The sequence below is a fragment of the Myotis nattereri genome (assembly GCF_964212035.1).
Source record: "Myotis nattereri genome assembly, chromosome: 1".
In the NCBI taxonomy this organism is placed as follows: Eukaryota; Metazoa; Chordata; class Mammalia; order Chiroptera; family Vespertilionidae; genus Myotis; species Myotis nattereri.
Genome location: NC_138075.1, coordinates 184564065 through 184583598, shown reverse-complemented (window position 1 = coordinate 184583598; position 19534 = coordinate 184564065). Strand labels below are relative to the sequence as shown.

The 19534-nt window shown below is 36.1% G+C and overlaps 1 protein-coding gene across 1 annotated transcript; it reads left to right on the top strand.

Moving 5' to 3' along the window:
• Positions 1 to 1433: 1433 nt before the first annotated feature.
• On the top strand, positions 1434 to 18165 carry ALB (albumin; the record flags this gene model as incomplete). Its single annotated transcript, XM_081082697.1, has 15 exons — positions 1434 to 1512; positions 2127 to 2184; positions 3070 to 3202; positions 3689 to 3900; positions 4601 to 4733; positions 6142 to 6239; positions 8448 to 8577; positions 8976 to 9190; positions 10325 to 10457; positions 11570 to 11667; positions 13299 to 13437; positions 14342 to 14565; positions 15948 to 16080; positions 16712 to 16779; positions 18013 to 18165. The coding sequence occupies 14 exons, from the start codon at positions 1434 to 1436 to the stop codon at positions 16751 to 16753; spliced, it is 1827 nt and encodes a 608-aa protein (XP_080938823.1). The 3' UTR covers positions 16754 to 16779; positions 18013 to 18165.
• Positions 18166 to 19534: the final 1369 nt, after the last annotated feature.

Below are 19534 nucleotides of genomic sequence, written 5' to 3'. Positions count from 1 at the left end.
AGCAATTTTCTTAACTACTCTCCCATAAAATGGAAAACATTTAAAAATCACTGGAGCTCGTTTCTTACTTAAAAACTAGATTCTGTAAGCCATGTTTATAACTCTTGGTTTAAATGTATGCATTTATTATCATGCCAGAGTCCTTTGATAACATAAAAATTTAAAAGCTTGAAGAACAGAGTATCTAGAAATAACTAACATTTATGTGGTTTATTCTTCTCAGTATACAATACATTTGCATAGTAGAACAAATGTTGGAATTCTTTAGGAATCCACAAAATGCAAATGCTAAAGCATTGCTTATCAATTGAGATAGATTTTAAGCATGAAGATAGTATTAAGAATAAAATATTTTAACTTTATAACCATTTATTAATCTTTAATAAGGATATGCACAAGGAATACACCTTATTGGTACTGTAGGGAAAGATTCAAGAGTTTTCATTTTTATATTTGAGAACTATGGGATCTTCATGGGATATAGGAAAATGCGTGATCAGCTTCTAAAATCATGATGAATGACTTTTTTTGGTTTTCCCTCTTTACTATTGTGTTACAATATGATATTTCAGTGCAAAGTAGATAGAGAAACAAATACTCTTTTTATTTATTAAATGAAAAATATGCACAAAGTATAGGTGTGCATGATGAAGGCTAATTTTGAGAATTAGTAATAAAATTATATTGAATTATAAGGATTTCCTGTTTGATCAAGTCTTTCCTGGGAACTCATTAAAAAAAGGCTAGGGCTAGACACCAGCTTCAAATAAAAGGTACCTACTCTTTTTCAGAAGCTAAAGAAAGGCTGGCGTAATTTATCCAAAAGGGAATCATTTTCTCTATTTAGAAAATTAGAATGGTATTCTGTTTTCTATTCCAATTTAAGATTTCAGGTTTTCAAAATAGTTTTCTTCAATGGAAATAATTCCATAAGCAGACATTCTTTTATTTCTATTCATCTGTGACCTAAAGGACAAGTCTGGTTCCAATATTCATTATAAAATCATACTTGAGTTAGTAATATATATGGTTCAGAGCTTAGCTCTTTCAGTATGCCTTGTTCCCATACTGAGTCATTGGTTTAACTAAATTTTTGCAAATATTAAAAACTAAAATGTTCAAATGGTAAATCACAGACAAAGAACATGGTAATGAATGTTAGGAACAGATTGTTTAAACTCTTCGATAAAACTTGATAAGATGTTTTACATAACTTGTGGAGAAAACAGGTGCAGATGGCAAACATACGCAAGGGAATTAGTCAAACAATTTTTTTGGCAAGAACATTATGAATTTTGTAATCAGTTGAGAGCCAATGAAATGCAAAGATGAGTTTAGTTAATAATCTACAATGATTGGTTAAAGAAGTATATTAGAGCTAATTTCTCCCCATTCATCCTACCGTCCCTTCAAACCCACAAGCCTTTGGCAAGATGAAGTGGGTAACCTTTACTTGTGTTCTCTTTCTTTTCAGCTCTGCTTACTCCAGGGGTGTGTTTCGTCGAGATGCACGTAAGAATTCTATTTTTCTATTGTTCAAATTTATTTCATTTTACCAGTAAAAGAAAGTGTCATCTTCAAAGAAGTAAGTTTTCCTTTAGCATTAATTTCTAGACTATGACAATATTTTGTATTTGTGAACCTTTAGGAAGTTATAACTCTAACATCCTAAGTGAAAAAGAAGGTGGGGATTGTTTAGTGACTATCATTTCCCTTTGCTTATGATGGGACATAGAGTGACTTAAACTTCACAGAATTAGTTGAAGATAGAATTCATAATCCGAAATTGCCAAAGTCCTATCCACTGCACCTTGATGCGTTAAAACAACACAACTGTGTTGTTAGGCTTATAAATAATATTTGTATTAATATTTTTCCTTCGCACTGTCCTCTCAGTAGCATTATATCTTATCCAAGTTTGAATCTAAAGCTATAAATATTTAATGATTTTTCAAAAAGTATCGTTGGTGATTGAACATCTCTTGTTTAAAAGCAGAAGAAATAGTTCACTGTCATCCCGATATTTTCGAGCAAATAAATACTAAGTCAAATGGAGAGAAGCATAAAAAGTAATATCATAACCAGTTGTTTTCTTCAGTATTTAAACAAATCTTTTTCCCCCACAGACAAGAGTGAGGTCTCTCATCGGTTTAAGGATTTAGGAGAAGAATATTTCAGAGGCCTGTAAGTTAAAATATTGAAAAGTCAAATTTAATATTTTTAACAGCATTGGTTATTATTCTGAAGTTCTTACATTCCCCTGTCATCAGAATCCAGACTCTAGAACAATATTTTCCAGTAGAATTTTCTGCATTCATGAAAATATTCCATATCAGTGTTGACCAATGTGCTAGCTACTGGCCACACATAGTTGTTGAGTACTTTGAACTTGGCAAGTGCAACTGGGAATCAAAAGTTTAAATTGTATTTGATTTTAATTAATTTAACTATATAGTCACATGTGGCTGATGGCTACTGTATGGGGAAGTGTAGTAGCTCTGGGAACTCTTACATAAGCTTGATTGAGGGGAAAGACTTTAAAATATGGTTCCTTTCCCAGCACACCCTCAGATTCCTTTACCTAGCAAATAGATGAGCATTTTAATATGTTTTTAATTTAGTAAAGAATGAGAAAATAGTTTACTTTTTAAAGGTCAATTTCATTCTATAGCCTGATTAAAGGGGATGTGTGTATGATTTTTGTTTTTTGTTTTAAATAGTACAAGGACCTATGTAATGCCCCTCATCTTAACAATTATACCTATTTAGAATGTATGTTGCTTGCTTGCTCGGTATGTGTTCATCTACTCACATATGTATTTAATTATGGTGGAAACACATATCCTCTTTGCTTGAAAAACCACACATACCTGTTTAGGCATCAGATGATTGCTGATGTGAATAGTCTTTTAGGATAATAGTAAGATGCAAACAATACTATACTATAGAATACTATAGAATACTATAGAACAATACTATATATTGATAATACAATTTGTTCTCTAGCATAGCAACCTATTTTATATTCAAGTTTTATTATACCAAATTTGTTTATGTCCTGTGTTTCAGGGTGCTGGTTACCTTTTCTCAGTTTCTCCAGCAATGCCCATTTGAAGAACAAGTAAAGTTAGCAAAAGAAGTAACTGACTTTGCAAAAACATGTGTTGCTGATGAGTCAGCTGAAAATTGTGACAAGTCACTTGTAAGTACATTGTGATTTTGAATATTATTTCTTCTTATTTTAAGTAACCCTGAGCACTACAAAGGGAAAACACCCCATTTTGACTTTCTCTATTATTACTAAATGACCATATTTGTAAGCAACACTCACAAATTGATAGTGTTGCTATTGTTTCTTCTATGATAGAGACATTCTAGCTGTGCCTACAGTTCTAAAGCTTTTCTTTATTGAGACCACACACAATGGCCATAGTGTATTTAAATACACTTTCTTCTCTATTGTGCCCTTCTATTTTATCCACTGTAACTAACAGTGTGGTAGTTACTTCTTAAAAAATTACACATAGATTATCAAGTCAGGGGAAACTCTCTAAACCTGAGAAAAAAGTGGGTTGTTATATCATTTCCTCGCCAAGATTTACCAGTATATAACATTTTTAATACTGTTTTTTGGGTGTAAAAAAATAAAACACTGCCTAGCAATTTGAATCCTCTGTCTTCCATTTAGCACACCCTTTTCGGAGATAAATTGTGTGCGGTCGCATCTCTTCGTGACACCTATGGTGACATGGCTGACTGCTGTGCCAAGAAGGAACCCGAGAGACACGAATGCTTCCTGAAACACAAAGATGATAACCCAAACCTGCCTGCCTTGGTGAGACCAGAGGCCGATGCATTGTGCACTGCCTTTAAGGAAAGTGACCAGAAGTTGTTGGGAAAGTAAGTAAACCAGATTTTTTTAATCCTCACCAGAGGATATATTTTTATTGATTATATATAGAAAGAGAGAGACATTGATTGGTTGTCCTCAGAATCAACGCCCCCCGCACCAACTTTGGTGTGGGAGAGGATACTCCAACCAACTAAGCCACCCACCCAGGGCAGGAATCAGATACCTGTGCTTCAACATTAAAAATTACAAAATAGGTCAAGACTCATTATAACAACTACTATAAAAATATTTTCAACATTAAGACTTAGAAGCTTTTTTTCTAATGACAAATTCAAAGAAATACTATTTAATGCTATAAAATTTTACACAATAAAGAATTTGATCAGTCATCTGTTGGAATTCATTGAAAAAGGATATGATCTGTATGGAAAAAATTTTCCCTGGCAATACATGCATGCTAGTTGTTCACTACTTAGGGACGTCCACATTAAAATATTATGAATTAACTTCATTTGGTTATTGCCAGAATTAACTTCATTTTACTTTATATATGTATATATAAGTTTAACCTTTTTGTTGACTTAAAAAAATGACAAAGGCAAGGTCATCATGTGCAAATTGGTTTAATTGGTAAATTAGATGTCTTTGAGTTTTGGAGTTTCTAGGGAAATTGTTGATAATAATTGTCCCTGTAATCCTGTCTGCTACAGAAAAAATGACTGCCTGTTCCTCTTTTTAAAATTTTAGATACTTATATGAAGTTGCCAGGAGACATCCTTTCTTTTATGGCCCAGAGCTTCTGTACTTTGCTCAAGAATATAAAGGAGTTTTGACAGAATGCTGCGAAGCTGCTGACAAAGCCGCCTGCCTGGGCCCAAAGGTATGCCCAGCAGAACAGAAGAGCCAGTTCAGACTCAAACCTCAGATTTGGGCATCTTATGTAGAGCACCTAAGTCTCTGATATAAACTTCTTTACCTTCAAAGAAGCCTTTCTTACTCTTACCCACTCCAAAGATTCTTCACCCTCTTTGAAGGCCTGTGACATCCTCATTCCTCCGTCTAAGTTTTACCCCAGTGGATCTCATAGAGAACCACTATGCATGTGTCTAAATACCCTCTTCTTTTTATAGTGAAACTAAAGGCCCAGTGCACAAAATTCCTGCATTGGGGGGGGGGGTCCTTGAGACTAGCCCGTGCCCTCTAACAGTACAGGAGCCTTTGGGGGATGTCCAACTTCCAGCTTAGGCCCACTCCCTGGGAGGAGTGGGCCTAAGCTGTCAGTCAAACATCCTTAGCGCTGCCGCAGAGGCAGGAGAGTCTCCCGCTACCACCACTGCACTCACCAGCTGTGAGCCTGGCTTCTGGCTGAGAAGTGCTTCCCCTGTGGGAGCACACTGACCACCATGGGACAGCTCTTGAACTGAGCATCTGCCCCCTGGTGGTCAATGTGGGTCATAGCGACTGGTCGTTCTGCTGTTCAGTCAATTTGCATATTAGCCTTTTATTATATAGGATAAAGAAGTTAATTTGTAAAATTGCACAGCAAAGAGCCACAGTTTTTGTTTATCTTTTTAAAAAAAAACATTTTATTGATTTTTTACAGAGAGGAAGGGAGAGGGATAGAGAGTTAGAAACATCGATGAGAGAGAAACATTGATCAGCTGCCTCCTACACACCTCCTACTGGGGATGTGCCCACAACCAAGGTACATGCCCTTGACCGGGATCAAATCTGGGACCTTTCAGTCCACAGGCCGACGCTCTATCCAGTGAGCCAAACCAGTTAGGGCAGTTTTTGTTTATCTTTTCATGAATCTTTCCTATGGTGGAGGAATTCAAAATGGAGAATTTCACTGCTTCTAGAAGCCTGGGTTTTTTCATTCATTCCATAAATATTTATTATGTACTCATCATCTTTTCTAGGGAGTTTATTAATGTGAGAGTTGGTGAAGGAGGGATTGAAATGAATTTATGCAAAATTAAGAAGTCAGTAAAATTATATTCCCGGGATGTTAGCGTACTCTGTTCTTCTACCTTTCCCGTCAGTTCCCTTTTCCCTGGCAGTGCCCCCATGCTGGGTGTTCACTACCTTGGGGCATCCACTATGACCAGACTGATTTTTTTCTCTGACTACATAGCAAATTGCTTATTTGCCAATGGTGAATACTTGGGAATTTATGTGTATAATATGTCTTTAAAATTTAATTTATCATAGTCTTATCTGAACTTACGAAGGGGTGTTTCATATAGAGCTTTAAAATATATTTTCAAAATTATTTATTTTTGCAGCTGGATGCCTTGAAGGAAAAAGTACTGGTTTCAGGTGCCAGACAGAGACTGAAGTGCTCCAGTCTCCAGAAATTCGGAGACAGAGCTTTCAAAGCATGGTATTTAAAATTGTTTCTGTGTTTTATAATGATGTAAACGATGATGGTTCAGTTGATGAAATTGTACTTTCATATGAATTATTTTCCTTAATCTTCACATGAGGATATGTTTTTATTGATTTTTTTAGGAAGAGAGGGAGAGATAGAGGGAGGGAAAGAGAGAGAGAGAGAGAGAGAGAGAGAGAGAGAGAGAGAGAGAGAGAGAGAGAGAGATGTGAGAGAGAAACATGGATCAGTGCTTTCCCAATCAGGGCAGAAACAAACCTGCTACCTAGGTGTGTGACCTGATCAAGAATCAAGCCAAAACCCTTTGGGGCACGGGATGATGCTCCAACTAACTGAGCCATCCAGCCAGGGAACATTAATATGAGTTTTTACACAGTGCTTTCATGTATATCTTTCTTGTTATCTAAAAGGCAGAAATTTAACAGAAGTGAAAAATCAGAGCATAATTGACAGTTCATCATTATTTTTATTATGTTTTCAAAGTAGTAAAAAAATTATAGGATATATTTTTTTGGTAATTCTATGACAGTTATTTAAACTCCCATTTATTAATAAAGACTAGAGATCTTATTCTTTTTTAAAAATAATTTTTATTTTTCAATTATAGTTCACATACAATATTATATTGGTTTCATATGTACCCCAGTGATTAGACATTATAACTTACTAAGTGATCATCCCGATAAACCTTGTGCCCATCTTTAGTTATTAGAATATTGTTGACTATATTCCCTAGGCCAGCGGTTGGCAAACTGCAGCTCGCGAGCCACATGCGGCTCTTTGGCCCCTTGAGTGTAGCTCTTCCACAAAATACCACGTGCGGGAGCGCACGTACAGTGCGATTGAAACTTTGTGGCCCATGTGCAGAAGTCGGTATTTTGTGGAAGAGCCACACTCAAGGGGCTGAAGAGCCGCATGTGGCTAGTGAGCCGCAGTTTGCCAACCACTGCCCTAGGATGTACTTTATGTCCCCATGATTATTCTGTTACTACCATTTTGTACTTAATCCCTTCACCTTTTTAATAGGGATTTTATTCTAATGGTCCATGATTTTTATACTGTTGTATTCAGGGGCTGTTATTTAATTTTCCCCCCAGCCTCCTGCAATTATTTGAAACAATCTGCTTGTTTTTAAAATTGTGGTAATTAAATTCAGCTATCAAGATTATGTCTCATTTTCTCATAGTTCCAGCTCTTCTTAATTTATTGTTTTTGCCTGGACTTCTATTTTTATATTACTTAGCTGGTTCTAGGAGGATCCTTCAATAGCTGAGCCAAGAACCCACTTCCTACCATCATCCCAATTTCTCATTTGCTAGTCAACAGTTAATGAACATGAACAGAAGATAGAATAACAGACATTTTGCAAGGTTTCTAGAAACCATCATTTGTACTATATTTGCTTCTCATGTCTATCATCTACACATTAAAATCTAACAAATAATTAAATAAAATCATCCAATGTGAAACAATGCACAATTAAACAGGTTGTGACTGGTTTTGGTAAAGAAGTATCTTTTATCAGATTTAGGCAAGTCTGAAATGATTTGTGAAAGCTCCTGGATATTAACCTTTCACATCTTGTCATCAGGCTTAGAGACCGTGCTGGAACAATTTCTTGGTAAAAATATGTTAGACTCTATAATCTTGAAAACATATGAAATTTATTTTCTCAGTGTGCTTTGGAACTCAGGAAGATGATAACGAGTTTATGTGGCCCTTTCCAGTTTATAAAGTGCTTTCCTATGCATCATCTAACTTAATTCTCACCACAATCCTTTGATGCAGCATGCGGTGTGTCTCTCCAGGGCGAAAGCTCAGAGATTCTAAGTAACTATCCTAGGATCACACTGATAATAAGCAATAAAGTCAGATCTGCACGTCAGATATGGGCTCCAAACTGGGTGCTTCTCAGATGTCACCTCTTTCAGAATGCCTCTTTGATCTCTGATTTTATGAATTGCTGACTTATTTTCTACCCGACACACACACTTAGAATAGAGAATTCTGCCCTAAAGAAACATTTTGCCTTAAGATAACAATTTCATTTAGAAATAGCACTAAAATAAGAACGAATGAGTTTTACAAATTGTTTCTATATTTCATTTTGTCCTGAATTTTCTTGTTAAGTAGTATTTTCCTAGCGCTTTCACATAAAATATTGGATGTTAATAAATTGTGATGGGTGAATTTTCTTTTTAGGTCCGTTGCTCGCCTGAGTCAGAAATTTCCCAATGCTGAGTTTATGGAGGTTTCCAAGCTGGTGACAGATCTTACCAAAGTCCACAAGGAATGCTGCTCAGGTGACATGCTCGAGTGTGCAGATGACAGGGTAAGGAATGTTCAGTGTTCTCTTTGGTGACTTTGCTTTGGTAACATGCGCAGTGGGTACAATGAAGTTGCTTAGTGTAATTGGTGACAGCTGACAGTGAATTGAAATCATCTTCTATGTCTAATATGCTCAATTCTTTCCCTGCCTTGTGGCATGCTACTTATTTATTTATTTATTTATTTATTTATTTATTTATTTATTTTTGTGAACCTGGCTATCCCACTCACAAAATGATTTGATAAATACATTCATTAATTTCTAATTCCATTCAGTCATATTCTGAGAACAAAAGCTTAAACTGAATACAGTGGACGTGTTCTGCAAACATAATAAAAGTCTAGAGAAAAAGTACAGGGATGTCAGTTTACTTTGAACAATTTTCATCCACTTGCTTATAGGCGGATCTTGCCAAGTATATGTGTGAAAATCAAGATTCAATCTCCAGCAAATTGAAGGAATGTTGTGCTAAACCTCTGTTGGAGAAATCCCAGTGCCTTGCTGAGGTGGAAAATGATGATTTGCCTAGTGACTTGCCCTCAGTAAATGCTGATTATGTTGATGATAAGGATGTTTGCAAAAACTACAAGGAGGCAAAAGATGTCTTCCTGGGCACGTAAGTGGATAAAGAAGGATCCTTTCGTAGCTGTCAATGGCTCTGAGGATTTAGAAAACAGTTCTGGGCTTTCCTTTGGAGTTGTTACAATTGTTGCCTGCAGTGCTACTTTATCCTTCCCTCTCTGAGCTTTTACATTTTTTTTTGGGGGGGGGGAAACAAATTAATTAGTTTTTAAGTATAGTCATAAAATTATACCTGCTCATAGCAAAAAATCAATTGAGGAGAGTACAAAGTAATAAGTAGAAGTTTCTGTCATCCCCTCATTCTTTAGTCCTCTGATACATTTCTGGAAATACCTCTAGAAACATTTTGCATATACATAAATTATATACAGAGTATTCACTAATTCATTCAAAGAGAATTTCTTGAACTTACCATGACATACACAGATGAATATTAGCCATGCATCTTTATATCTCTGTATCTATCTGACAACAGAATAGTTGTATAAAGAGAAGTATGGAGTCTGCTACCAGGTACTTTAATTTGTTTGTAAAGACCAGATGTTCAGTAGCATGAATAGGCAGCATACAATTAAATGATAAAATAAATGATTATATGTAATCAGTTAGTGGTGATAAACTTCTAAATTTTATTATTGGATTATAATAGTATTCCGTGCACTAAATAATATTTTACAAAATTATGTACCCTTCAAGATTTTACTCATACAGAGAGGAAACTAAAAACTTAAGAATATCTATCTATCTATCTATCTATCTATCTATCTATCTATCTATCTATCATCTATCTATACCTTTCTGAGATGTAGTCCAAATCAAACAAAATAAACATAATAACAGGTGTCATTGATCAAACATTTTATATATGCCAGTGTGTGCTATGCACGCATTATGACATGTATTTCTCACAATTCACCTTCTAAAAAAGGAGGGAACTAAGGTTCTGATAGTTTTAATCAGTTGCCTAAGGTGATATAGTAAAGTAAGTATTAGAGCAAGAATTTGAATGAAGGTAGCTTTACTCTGAACCCTAGCCCTTAGCCACCAAGGTTAATTGCATTTGTTTGGTCAAATCGAACCTTTGGGTATGAGTCATGCTTGTGGTTAGGTAGGTGATTTTTCTTGCTTCTTTGTTCAACTAAGTCTATTTTATTTTCATCTTGATTAGGTTTTTGTATGAGTACTCAAGAAGGCATCCTGACTACGCTGTCTCATTGCTACTGAGACTTGCCAAGGGATATGAAGCTACACTGGAGAAGTGCTGTGCCTCCGATGATGCTCATGCATGTGTTTCCAAAGTGGTAGGTTTCTCAAAGCTCTTTGACTGGGTGATTCCAATAATAAGAGAGAAAAATAATGCCAGACAGCAATATGTTATATAATGCAATTGAGATATTCTCTTGAGATAATTTCAATTTTGTGCTCTTAAACATTTTAGGGAAAATGGCCTCAATAGACTAGTTAATAAAAACTAGAGTAGTCTATTTAAAAAAGGCTCAGGAAAGAGCAAGCTCTAATTTCAAAAATATTGACCACATCTTTCCTCTTTTTCACAGTCCTGAGAACAAAATAAGATAAAGTAAATGTAAATTTAAAGTGATATAACTTAGATATGAAGAAAATTAACCTGATTTCAAGGTTTATCTAGTATCAAAAATTAGTATCATAAGGAAGGTTGTGAAATCTATTTATTTAGAATATTTTAAAATCTTTTTGAGAAGGTTTAGGAATGGTTTTATAAGAAATTTAGTAAGTTGAGAAAATCAGTTCTGGAGGATTTTTAATACATTTTGCTATGCTAAAATGGGATTTTTTTTTTTTTTTTTAGCAGATTTAGGATATTTAACACTTTCAACATTTGGAGTGGTTTCCAATTTTTTTTTCTTTATCAAGAGCCTGCTATATGCCAGGCACCATGCTGGATCCTATGCCCAAAATATAATAATCTCTTATTTCAGAGAGTTTAGGATCCAACTGGAGAGATGGATCAAAAATAATAGTGCTTATAGCCATAGCTATAATTTATTGAGCTTTTACTGTGTTCCAAGAACTGTTGTAATTTCATTAGCTCAGGTGGTTTTCACAGAGCATTCTCTGGGATGGTACCATCTTCATCCCCATTTTAGAAGTGAGGTTTCTAAAACTTGGTGATCAGAAGTAAAGTTCCACAATTAGAAAAGGAGTCGGATGACCTCCCTTAAAAACCAGCAGTCACACTCCAGATCTTGGATATGCTTAATCACCTATACTATGCAGCGTGGATGTATTGTAACAGGTTTGGTATCAAAGGTTTATTTACATGACTTTGGGCAGAAGGGTTGAAGAAGGCTCTCATTCTGCCTATCGGGGCAAAAAACATCCTGCATCTGGTCCCTGGGTGGAACCCTGTAAACACAATTCTTTTATTTTTCAGTTTGATGAACTTAAGCCTCTTGTGGATGAGCCAAAGGCATTAGTCACAAAAAATTGTGAAACTTTTGACAAACTTGGAGAGTATGGCTTCCAAAATGCGTACGTATTTTTGTTTTTGACTAATGTCATTCTTGATCAATTTGTAGGTTTTTTAAATTTTATTTTATTTTATTTTTATAAAAATTTATCTTTATTGTTGAGTCTTACAGTTGTCCCCTCTTTCTCCCCCATTTTACCCATTCTACCCATACCCCTCTCCCAAGGCCTTCACCACACTATTTTCTGTGTTTATGGGTTATGCATATATGAACATATGTTCTTTGGTTAATCACTTCCTGCCCCCCTCCCCTGCCCTCTGAGATTCGTCAGTCTATTCCATGTTTCCATGTCTCTGGATCTATTTTAGTTATCCGTTTATTTTGTTTACTAGATTCTACATATAAGTGAGATCAATTATACACATACACACACTAGAGGCCCAATGTATGAAATTCATGCAAGAGGCTCGGCCCCCGCCTGCCACAGTGGCCACCTCAGCCCTCACAGCCCCAGCTATATCCGGAAGGATGTCCAGTCTAATGAACATTATATATAGAACCTTGATTAGAACTTTTGATTATCACCTGTCATAGAACTTCTAATCATGAAACTATAGTATATTTTTCTAATCCCTCTCCATCAAGAAAGACTGGAGAATGAGAGATAAAATAGTTGATGGGTTAAAGAGACCTATATTTGAGTTCAGTTTTAAAAATTAGCCTCTTGAGACTGGGAAGGAAAATACTAAATATTTTGCTATAGGAACTGAAAATGCCCTCTGAAGGTTAAGTAATAGTTTATGGACAAAAAAAAAGAGAGACAACAATGCTTTCCAGAATAGCAAATAGTTGGACTTGAATAACAGTGACTCAAGAAGTAATGTAATATATGAGTTGATGAATAATATCCTGATCTAATAGAGCCTTACCTGTGGAGGTAAATACAATAGGGACACATCATTAGGTAGATATTTACTGATCAATGTCAACACTCTTGTAACTGTGGGTGCTAGAGATAGCAAAAATTAATAAGTCTCTTTCCTTGAGTAGATTACAGCGATACATTGCCTTTCAATGGTGGTTGGAATTCCTAATAAAGGATTGTTACATGCTAGATCTCATGCCAGGTTGATGGCATACTTTTTTTTTTTAATCCCTGAACCATTCCTATTGAGTCAGGTACATAGCCTCTCATTTTATAGATGAAAAAACTCATCCATATCTTTCTAATTTCGCACAGTGCTACTAAACAGAGGTGGGCAAGATTAGCATTACAGTTGTAAATAAGCTAAACATAGAGTTAATAAAACTGTAGTAATAATCCTAACCTGCATATCTTTTTCCATATGAACAACTGTAAACCTACTTCAGCCCACCACTGCATATTAAACTCTCAGTAGGTTTTATTGAAAGAAAGAAGCAATTAATAAATGCATCAATGTAACTGAATTATAGTAAGCCAAGTCACTTTCCTAAAATTATACAGCACAGCTGGAATTCAAAGTTAGGCTTACCTAGTTGCTTAGGAAAAGGTCTTCCCCCATTCTACTCCACCAACGAAAAGATGGAGAAAATTTTATGAATGGAAAATAATTGTAATTGATTTTGTATAATGGTTCTTTGCTTCACCTGCTATGTTAGAAAAAAATAGTTTCTTGCCTGGTTGAAAATACTAAGAGTCTTTTGTTACAGGCTCTTAGTTCGTTACACGAAGAAACTACCCCAAGTGTCAACTCCAACTCTTGTGGATGTCTCAAGAAAACTAGGCAGAGTGGGCAGTTACTGCTGTAAGCTTCCAGAAGTAAAAAGAATGGGTTGTGCTGAAGACTATGTAAGTCCTTTAAAATATAATAAGTCAATAATGATGAATTTTGCCTTTAGATATTTATAAAGTTAACTTTCAGAAGTAGGAGTGAACTAATGTGTATGTGTGTGCGTGTGTGCGTGTGTGTGTGCGTGTGTGTGTGCGTGTGTGTGTGCGTGTGTGTGTGCATGTGTGTGTGCGTGTGTGTGTGTGTGTAGGACTTGGTTCCCTACATTATCCTGACCATCAGAATGAGGATTGAGACAAGACCCTGAAGATGATAAATTATTCTGAAAAAATTCCATGAATATTTAATGCTTCATCCTGGCATTTAAAAAATTTTACTTTTTTTTTGGGGGGGGGGGCAGTCTTCCCTTTAATGTATCAGTATAAGACTGCTTTCTCCCATTCCTACACATGTCTTAGGAATCACCTCAAATTATTTTAATGAATTATTTTCTCAAATGTAGACATGGATTATTCTGCAAATGTAGACACCTAAAAGACAAAAGACTTCTTTTAAAAATTTATCTTTATGTCTGAAATTATTACAGATGTTTCCCTGTTTCCTCCCATTGACCCCCTCCTTCCCACTTCTGCCCCCTCCCCAGGCCTTCACCTCACTATTCTCTGTGTCCATCTGTTACGCATATATATGCATACAAGTTCTTTAGTTAATATCTTCCTGCGCCGCCCCCCCCCCCCCACCCGCCCGCCTTGCCTCTGAGATTCATCAGTCTGTTCCAGGAAGATCTATTTTGATCATCAGTTTATTTTATTCATTAGATTCCACATATACGTGAGATCAATCTTGCATTCAGTGTTGCTAGTTAAAATACAACACTTCTTTTGGTCCATTGGAAAGTAGGACTTCATGGAAAACTTTTCATTATGCTTCTTTTGAATTTCTGCTCTACTTCCTGCTCTTCAGCTGTCCGTGGTCTTGAACTGGTTGTGCGTGTCCCACGAGAAGGCACCAGTGAGCGACAGAGTTACCAAATGCTGCACAGAGTCATTGGTGAACAGGCGGCCATGCTTTTCTGCTCTGGAGGCTGATGAAACCTATGCTCCCAAAGATTTTAACGCTGATACATTCACCTTCCATGCAGATGTATGCGCACTTCCTGTGCCTGAGCAACAAGTCAAGAAACAAACGTGAGGAGCATTTCATTCCTGCATATCTTTGTAATCTTGATAGGGAGAACTGTCAATTGAATGGGCAAAATTTTCTTAAGTAGTGACTTAAGTAGTGGCCTTTTTAAGGTGATAAAAGTGTCAAAATTAAAATGGGTAGGTTTTTGTTCTCTTACCAAAACAAACAATAACAACAAAACCATACTATAATTTTCTATAGTAATTATTCCGAATAATCATGTGAATAAAGGCTCCATAAGTAATAAGAATAATATCTTAGGACAGATCCAGTAGAAAAAGCTTAACAATTAACTGATTCATTTGTGAAGAGAGCAAATTAGTTAGTAGAAGTCTTAGAAGAATTTATTTCTAGGAATACGTGATTATTTTAAATTTGTTCTATGGCAACCCACAGGCAAGGCAAACCTCCAAGATGTAACTTTTGAGAATGAAATTTGGATGAAAAACATCTAGAAATGCGAGTTCTGAAGCATGACTCTCTGCTGCTGTCACTAGGGGTTAGATAGGCAACGTAAAGTTGCTGTTGTTTCTGATGGGTTCTGATCATGGCCATAGACTTAAGAGGAATAATGCAAAACTTGTGCTCACACGACTCTCTAGCACTATTACCTGTGCAGACGTCAATGAAAGAGAACCACCAGCTTCCATGAGTTTGGATAGTCTTGTTTCCCATGGCCTCTGCATATTCATTTTGAATGGGCCAATTAAAGACCAAAATATAGATTCTTGGATTAAAAAATTTAAAAAAAATTTAAATTGATTTCAGAGAGGAAAGGAGAGGGAGACAGAAACAACAATAATGAGAGAGTCATTGATCGGCTGCCCCTGCACACCCCACATGGGGATCAAGCCCGCAACCAGGCATGGGCCCTGACCAGGAATCAAACTGTGACTTCCTGGTTCATAGGTTGATGCTCAACCACTGAGCCACGGTGGCTGGGTTTTGATTAAAAACTTTTAAATGGAGTCCAAGATAATTAAGCTTTTAAAGATCATTTTTCAATGATTTTTTATAGCTCTTAATTTGCTATAAGCTTCAACATGGCACACATTTAAAAATCTGAATACTTTCTAAATGCAGTAACATAATCATTTCTAGAGATTTAACTGAAAAGAGATTTATTGATACTACAGATGTTAAACAATTTGCATTGATGATTTTATTTGAACCTTCCACCAACCCCATGAAAGTAGATTTTATTCTCCTCCTTATGGAAAGGAGAATATTGAATTTTATAGTGGTAAGCCTGGGCCTCAAGCTCAGAGTTGCCTGGCTCTAAGACTTAAGATCTCAAACAACAGTACTACTGTCTTTAGCATCTTCATTTTTCTCTAGGTGAGTAACCATTTCCCTGTTTTGTTTTCATTTCATTTAAATGCAGTGCCCTTGTGGAGCTGTTGAAACACAAGCCCAAAGCAACTGAGGAACAACTGAAAACTGTTATGGGAGAGTTCACAACTTTCTTCCAGAAGTGCTGCGCAGCTGCTGACAAAGAAGCCTGCTTTGCAGAGGAGGTGCTGGAGTCTTCATTTTAATATGCATAGTACCCTTTGCTGCTGCTTGTTCAGGCTAGGGCTCAGGGGACTCTGTATCTGAAGGACACTTGTACATGGGGCCCAGGAATTTTATTCTGCATACAGTTGTCTGAAAAAAATGACTTAAATTAATTCTTTTTAAAAGTCCCCTGCTAAATTTAAGCATGTTATTAGATATTTGTAGTATTTATTCTGTTTCCAAAGTTGGGTCACTTATAAATTCAAACAGATATATTGAGAAGTTCTGAAACCTTTATGGTAAAGACATCGTTAAACCAAAACCTTAATTTATTTAAGTATTTTCTTTCCAAGTATTGGTTTGCAACTTGGTTGAATCTGAGTGCTTGATTTCACAGGCTGGTGGGAAGTTTATATTTAAAGGTCTGAGTCATTTACTATTTTTTCTCTACAACTTGAGAGTAATGTTTTTATTGCTTTGGGTGCACTGGGTGTTCATAAGTTTCCTTCTAGAGATTCTAGTACTAAACTCGTATTGAAGGATGTGAAACATGGAAAGTTATTTTGTAATCATCAATGGCTGTATAAATGTTCATTTATCCTAATAGTGATGCTAATACTTCTCCCAAATCTCTCATTTCTTTGTATCCAGGGTCCAAAACTTGTTGCTTCAAGTCAAGCTGCTTTAGCCTAAAAACAACACACTCGCAAGCATCTCAGGTAATATTCTCTGGATTTTCTTTAAAAAATTAATTATAATAGTTAATATTAAAATAGCTAAGAGCCATATGGACTAGTGGCGATCACTGTTTTAAGGTCTTTGTATATATTAGCTTATTTAATTCTCACAATAGTTTTCTGAATTGAGTTCCATTATAATTCCCATATTACAGATGGGAAAATGAAAGCACAGATCAACCATAGACTAAGTAGTTTACTCAAGGATCACCCAGCTTCTGAGGTGGAGCTACAATTAAAAATTGAAGCCAGAGCTTGATAGTTAATCACTGTCCTGTTCTGACCTAGTGTTTCACAGTAGACAGCCATTCAACTAAGCAATGATTCAGAGCAGATTACTTCAGGTATTAGGCAAGATGATATGCATTTTTGAAGGTTAAAAAAAGTTGAATGATGATGATTTCACAAGGTTCAACTTAATAGCTCAATAACAAATTCATGTCACTGGAGAATATGAGAAATCTGCTATGTGAATTCCTACTTAATAGTAAGTAATCTGCTACTAGGTTTCCATGGTGTCAACATGTTGTTTTAATAGACTCTCTCTTCATAGGATAAAAAGGCCCACTTTAAAATTTAGATGTTTGACCATAAACATGTTTTATCCATTTTGGTTGTAATATTTTGGGGGAAATTAAAAATATATAAAACTTTTTTTTTTCATGAAAAATCAGTTGTGCAACATTTTTCCGAGCATTAATTCCTTCTATATTTTCTAAACTGACCGTGATGCTTATTCCACTAACTGGACTTTAACTTACTCTTTGCCACATGATAATACCTACATATTGTGCATTCAGACAAGGAAGAACTTCCTGTCTCTGCAAATTAGTTGTTTTAAAATGTGGTTTGTTTCAATCCTAAATGGCAATTAACTTGGAGAAGACACCTTGTATGTTTATAATTAGTGTAGGTAAGAAACAACTCTTACGTAAATGACTCTGAGGTGTGATTATGAAAGCTTGTGACTTTGAATAAGTATGAAGTCATCAGTGATGAAGAGAGGACTTTACGATACCTAGTGGGGTGTCTGCTCCCCTAGCTCAGCAGAAGAATTCAGCTGCCATGGGTTGAGGGCAAGCTTGACTTATTTTCATTGGTGAAAATTGGAAATTGCAGAAAGACAGGCTAAGCTATTTGACATTTACTTAAATAGATTTGAAAAACACATGCCATTTTACACACGGTATTTATCTTTGTCTTTTTATTTTTCAGCTTATCCTGAGAGAAAGAAAGAGAAATGAAGACCCAAAGCTTATTCATCTGTTTTTCCTTTCCTTTGGTATAAAACCACAGCCTCTCTAAAGTACATACATTTCTTTAAATATTTTGCCTCCTTTCTCTGTGATGCAATTAATAAAAATATTTAAAAAAACCTAATATAATGGCTCAGGACTGTTATTTTTCAAAGAATAGTTGCCATCTTGAAAATTTTGTAGGTTATGTGAAAGTCTCTGTTTTCCCCCACTTCATAGGAGGACTTCTCATTCCTAATGAGTTAATTACTTAAAAGAAACATTAATACTCTTCTGAGTTGTGGATTATGAACACTGAAAGTAATATTTCAGCATTATGGTACCAGTAGGGTATATGAAACATGCCATTCCTTTACTATTAGAACCCTCTAAGAAATGTGAGACAATGAAGCTAGAGATTATTGTAAAGATAGTTAATTTATTTGGGAAATAAACCCTAACCCTAGAAGAAATGTAACAGTCTAGGATGACAGTACATGAAGAGTGTAAGAAACTTAAGAAGTTTGTAGAAGCATTAGTGGAAGAAGGAATTGGAAGATCTGGACAAAATTACAGTAAGGTGTGATTAAGGTATACTGAATAGAAGAAGTATAAGGGTTGGATGGTATATATATTTAATAAAACATGTATATATATTTAAAGTAAAATATATATTCTATCTAATAAAAGAGTAATATGCAAATTGACCATAACTCCAACACACGATGGCTGCCTCCATGTGGACCCAAGATGGCCTGCAGGGGAGGGCAGTTGGGAGGGACCAGGCCTGAAAGGGAGGGCAGTTGGGGGGGACCAGGCCTGCAGGGGAGGGCAGTTAGGAACAGTTGGGTTGGCAGGGGAGGGCAGTTTGGGGTGACCATGCCTGCAGGGAAGGGCAGTTGGGGGGGACCAGGACTGCAGGGGAGGGCAGTTAGGGGCAATCGGGCTGGCAGGGGAGCAGTTAGGCATTGATCAGGCTGGCAGGGGAGTGGTTAGGGGGTGATCAGGCTGGCGGGCAGAAGCGGTTAGGGGCAATTAGGCAGGCAGGCAGGCAAGCAATTGGAAGGCAGCAGTCCTGGATTGTGAGAGGAATATCCAACTGCCCATTTAGGCCCGATCCCACCGGGCAGTCAGATATCCCTCAAGGGGTCCCAGATTGGAGAGGATGCAGGCTGTGTGGAGGGACACACACACACCCCCATGCATGAATTTCGTGCACTGGGCCTCTAATATATATATATTTAAAATCAAGATGTCATATTCAATATTGGGCCTCTTTTCCAGGGTCCCAGAAATAGTCAAGAATATCAGACCATTGTCTACAAATTTATGTACTTAAAAGTCCTTTATAGCCTTGTTACTTTGTATAGTTTTTATTTTTCTATAATTGATTTCATACTGTATATGCTATTCCACAGCTTATTTATTTTGTCCTTAATAATATTGCTTTATAGTTTTATTTTAAGTATGATTCTTGCAAATGATTTTGGTACCAAGTTAAA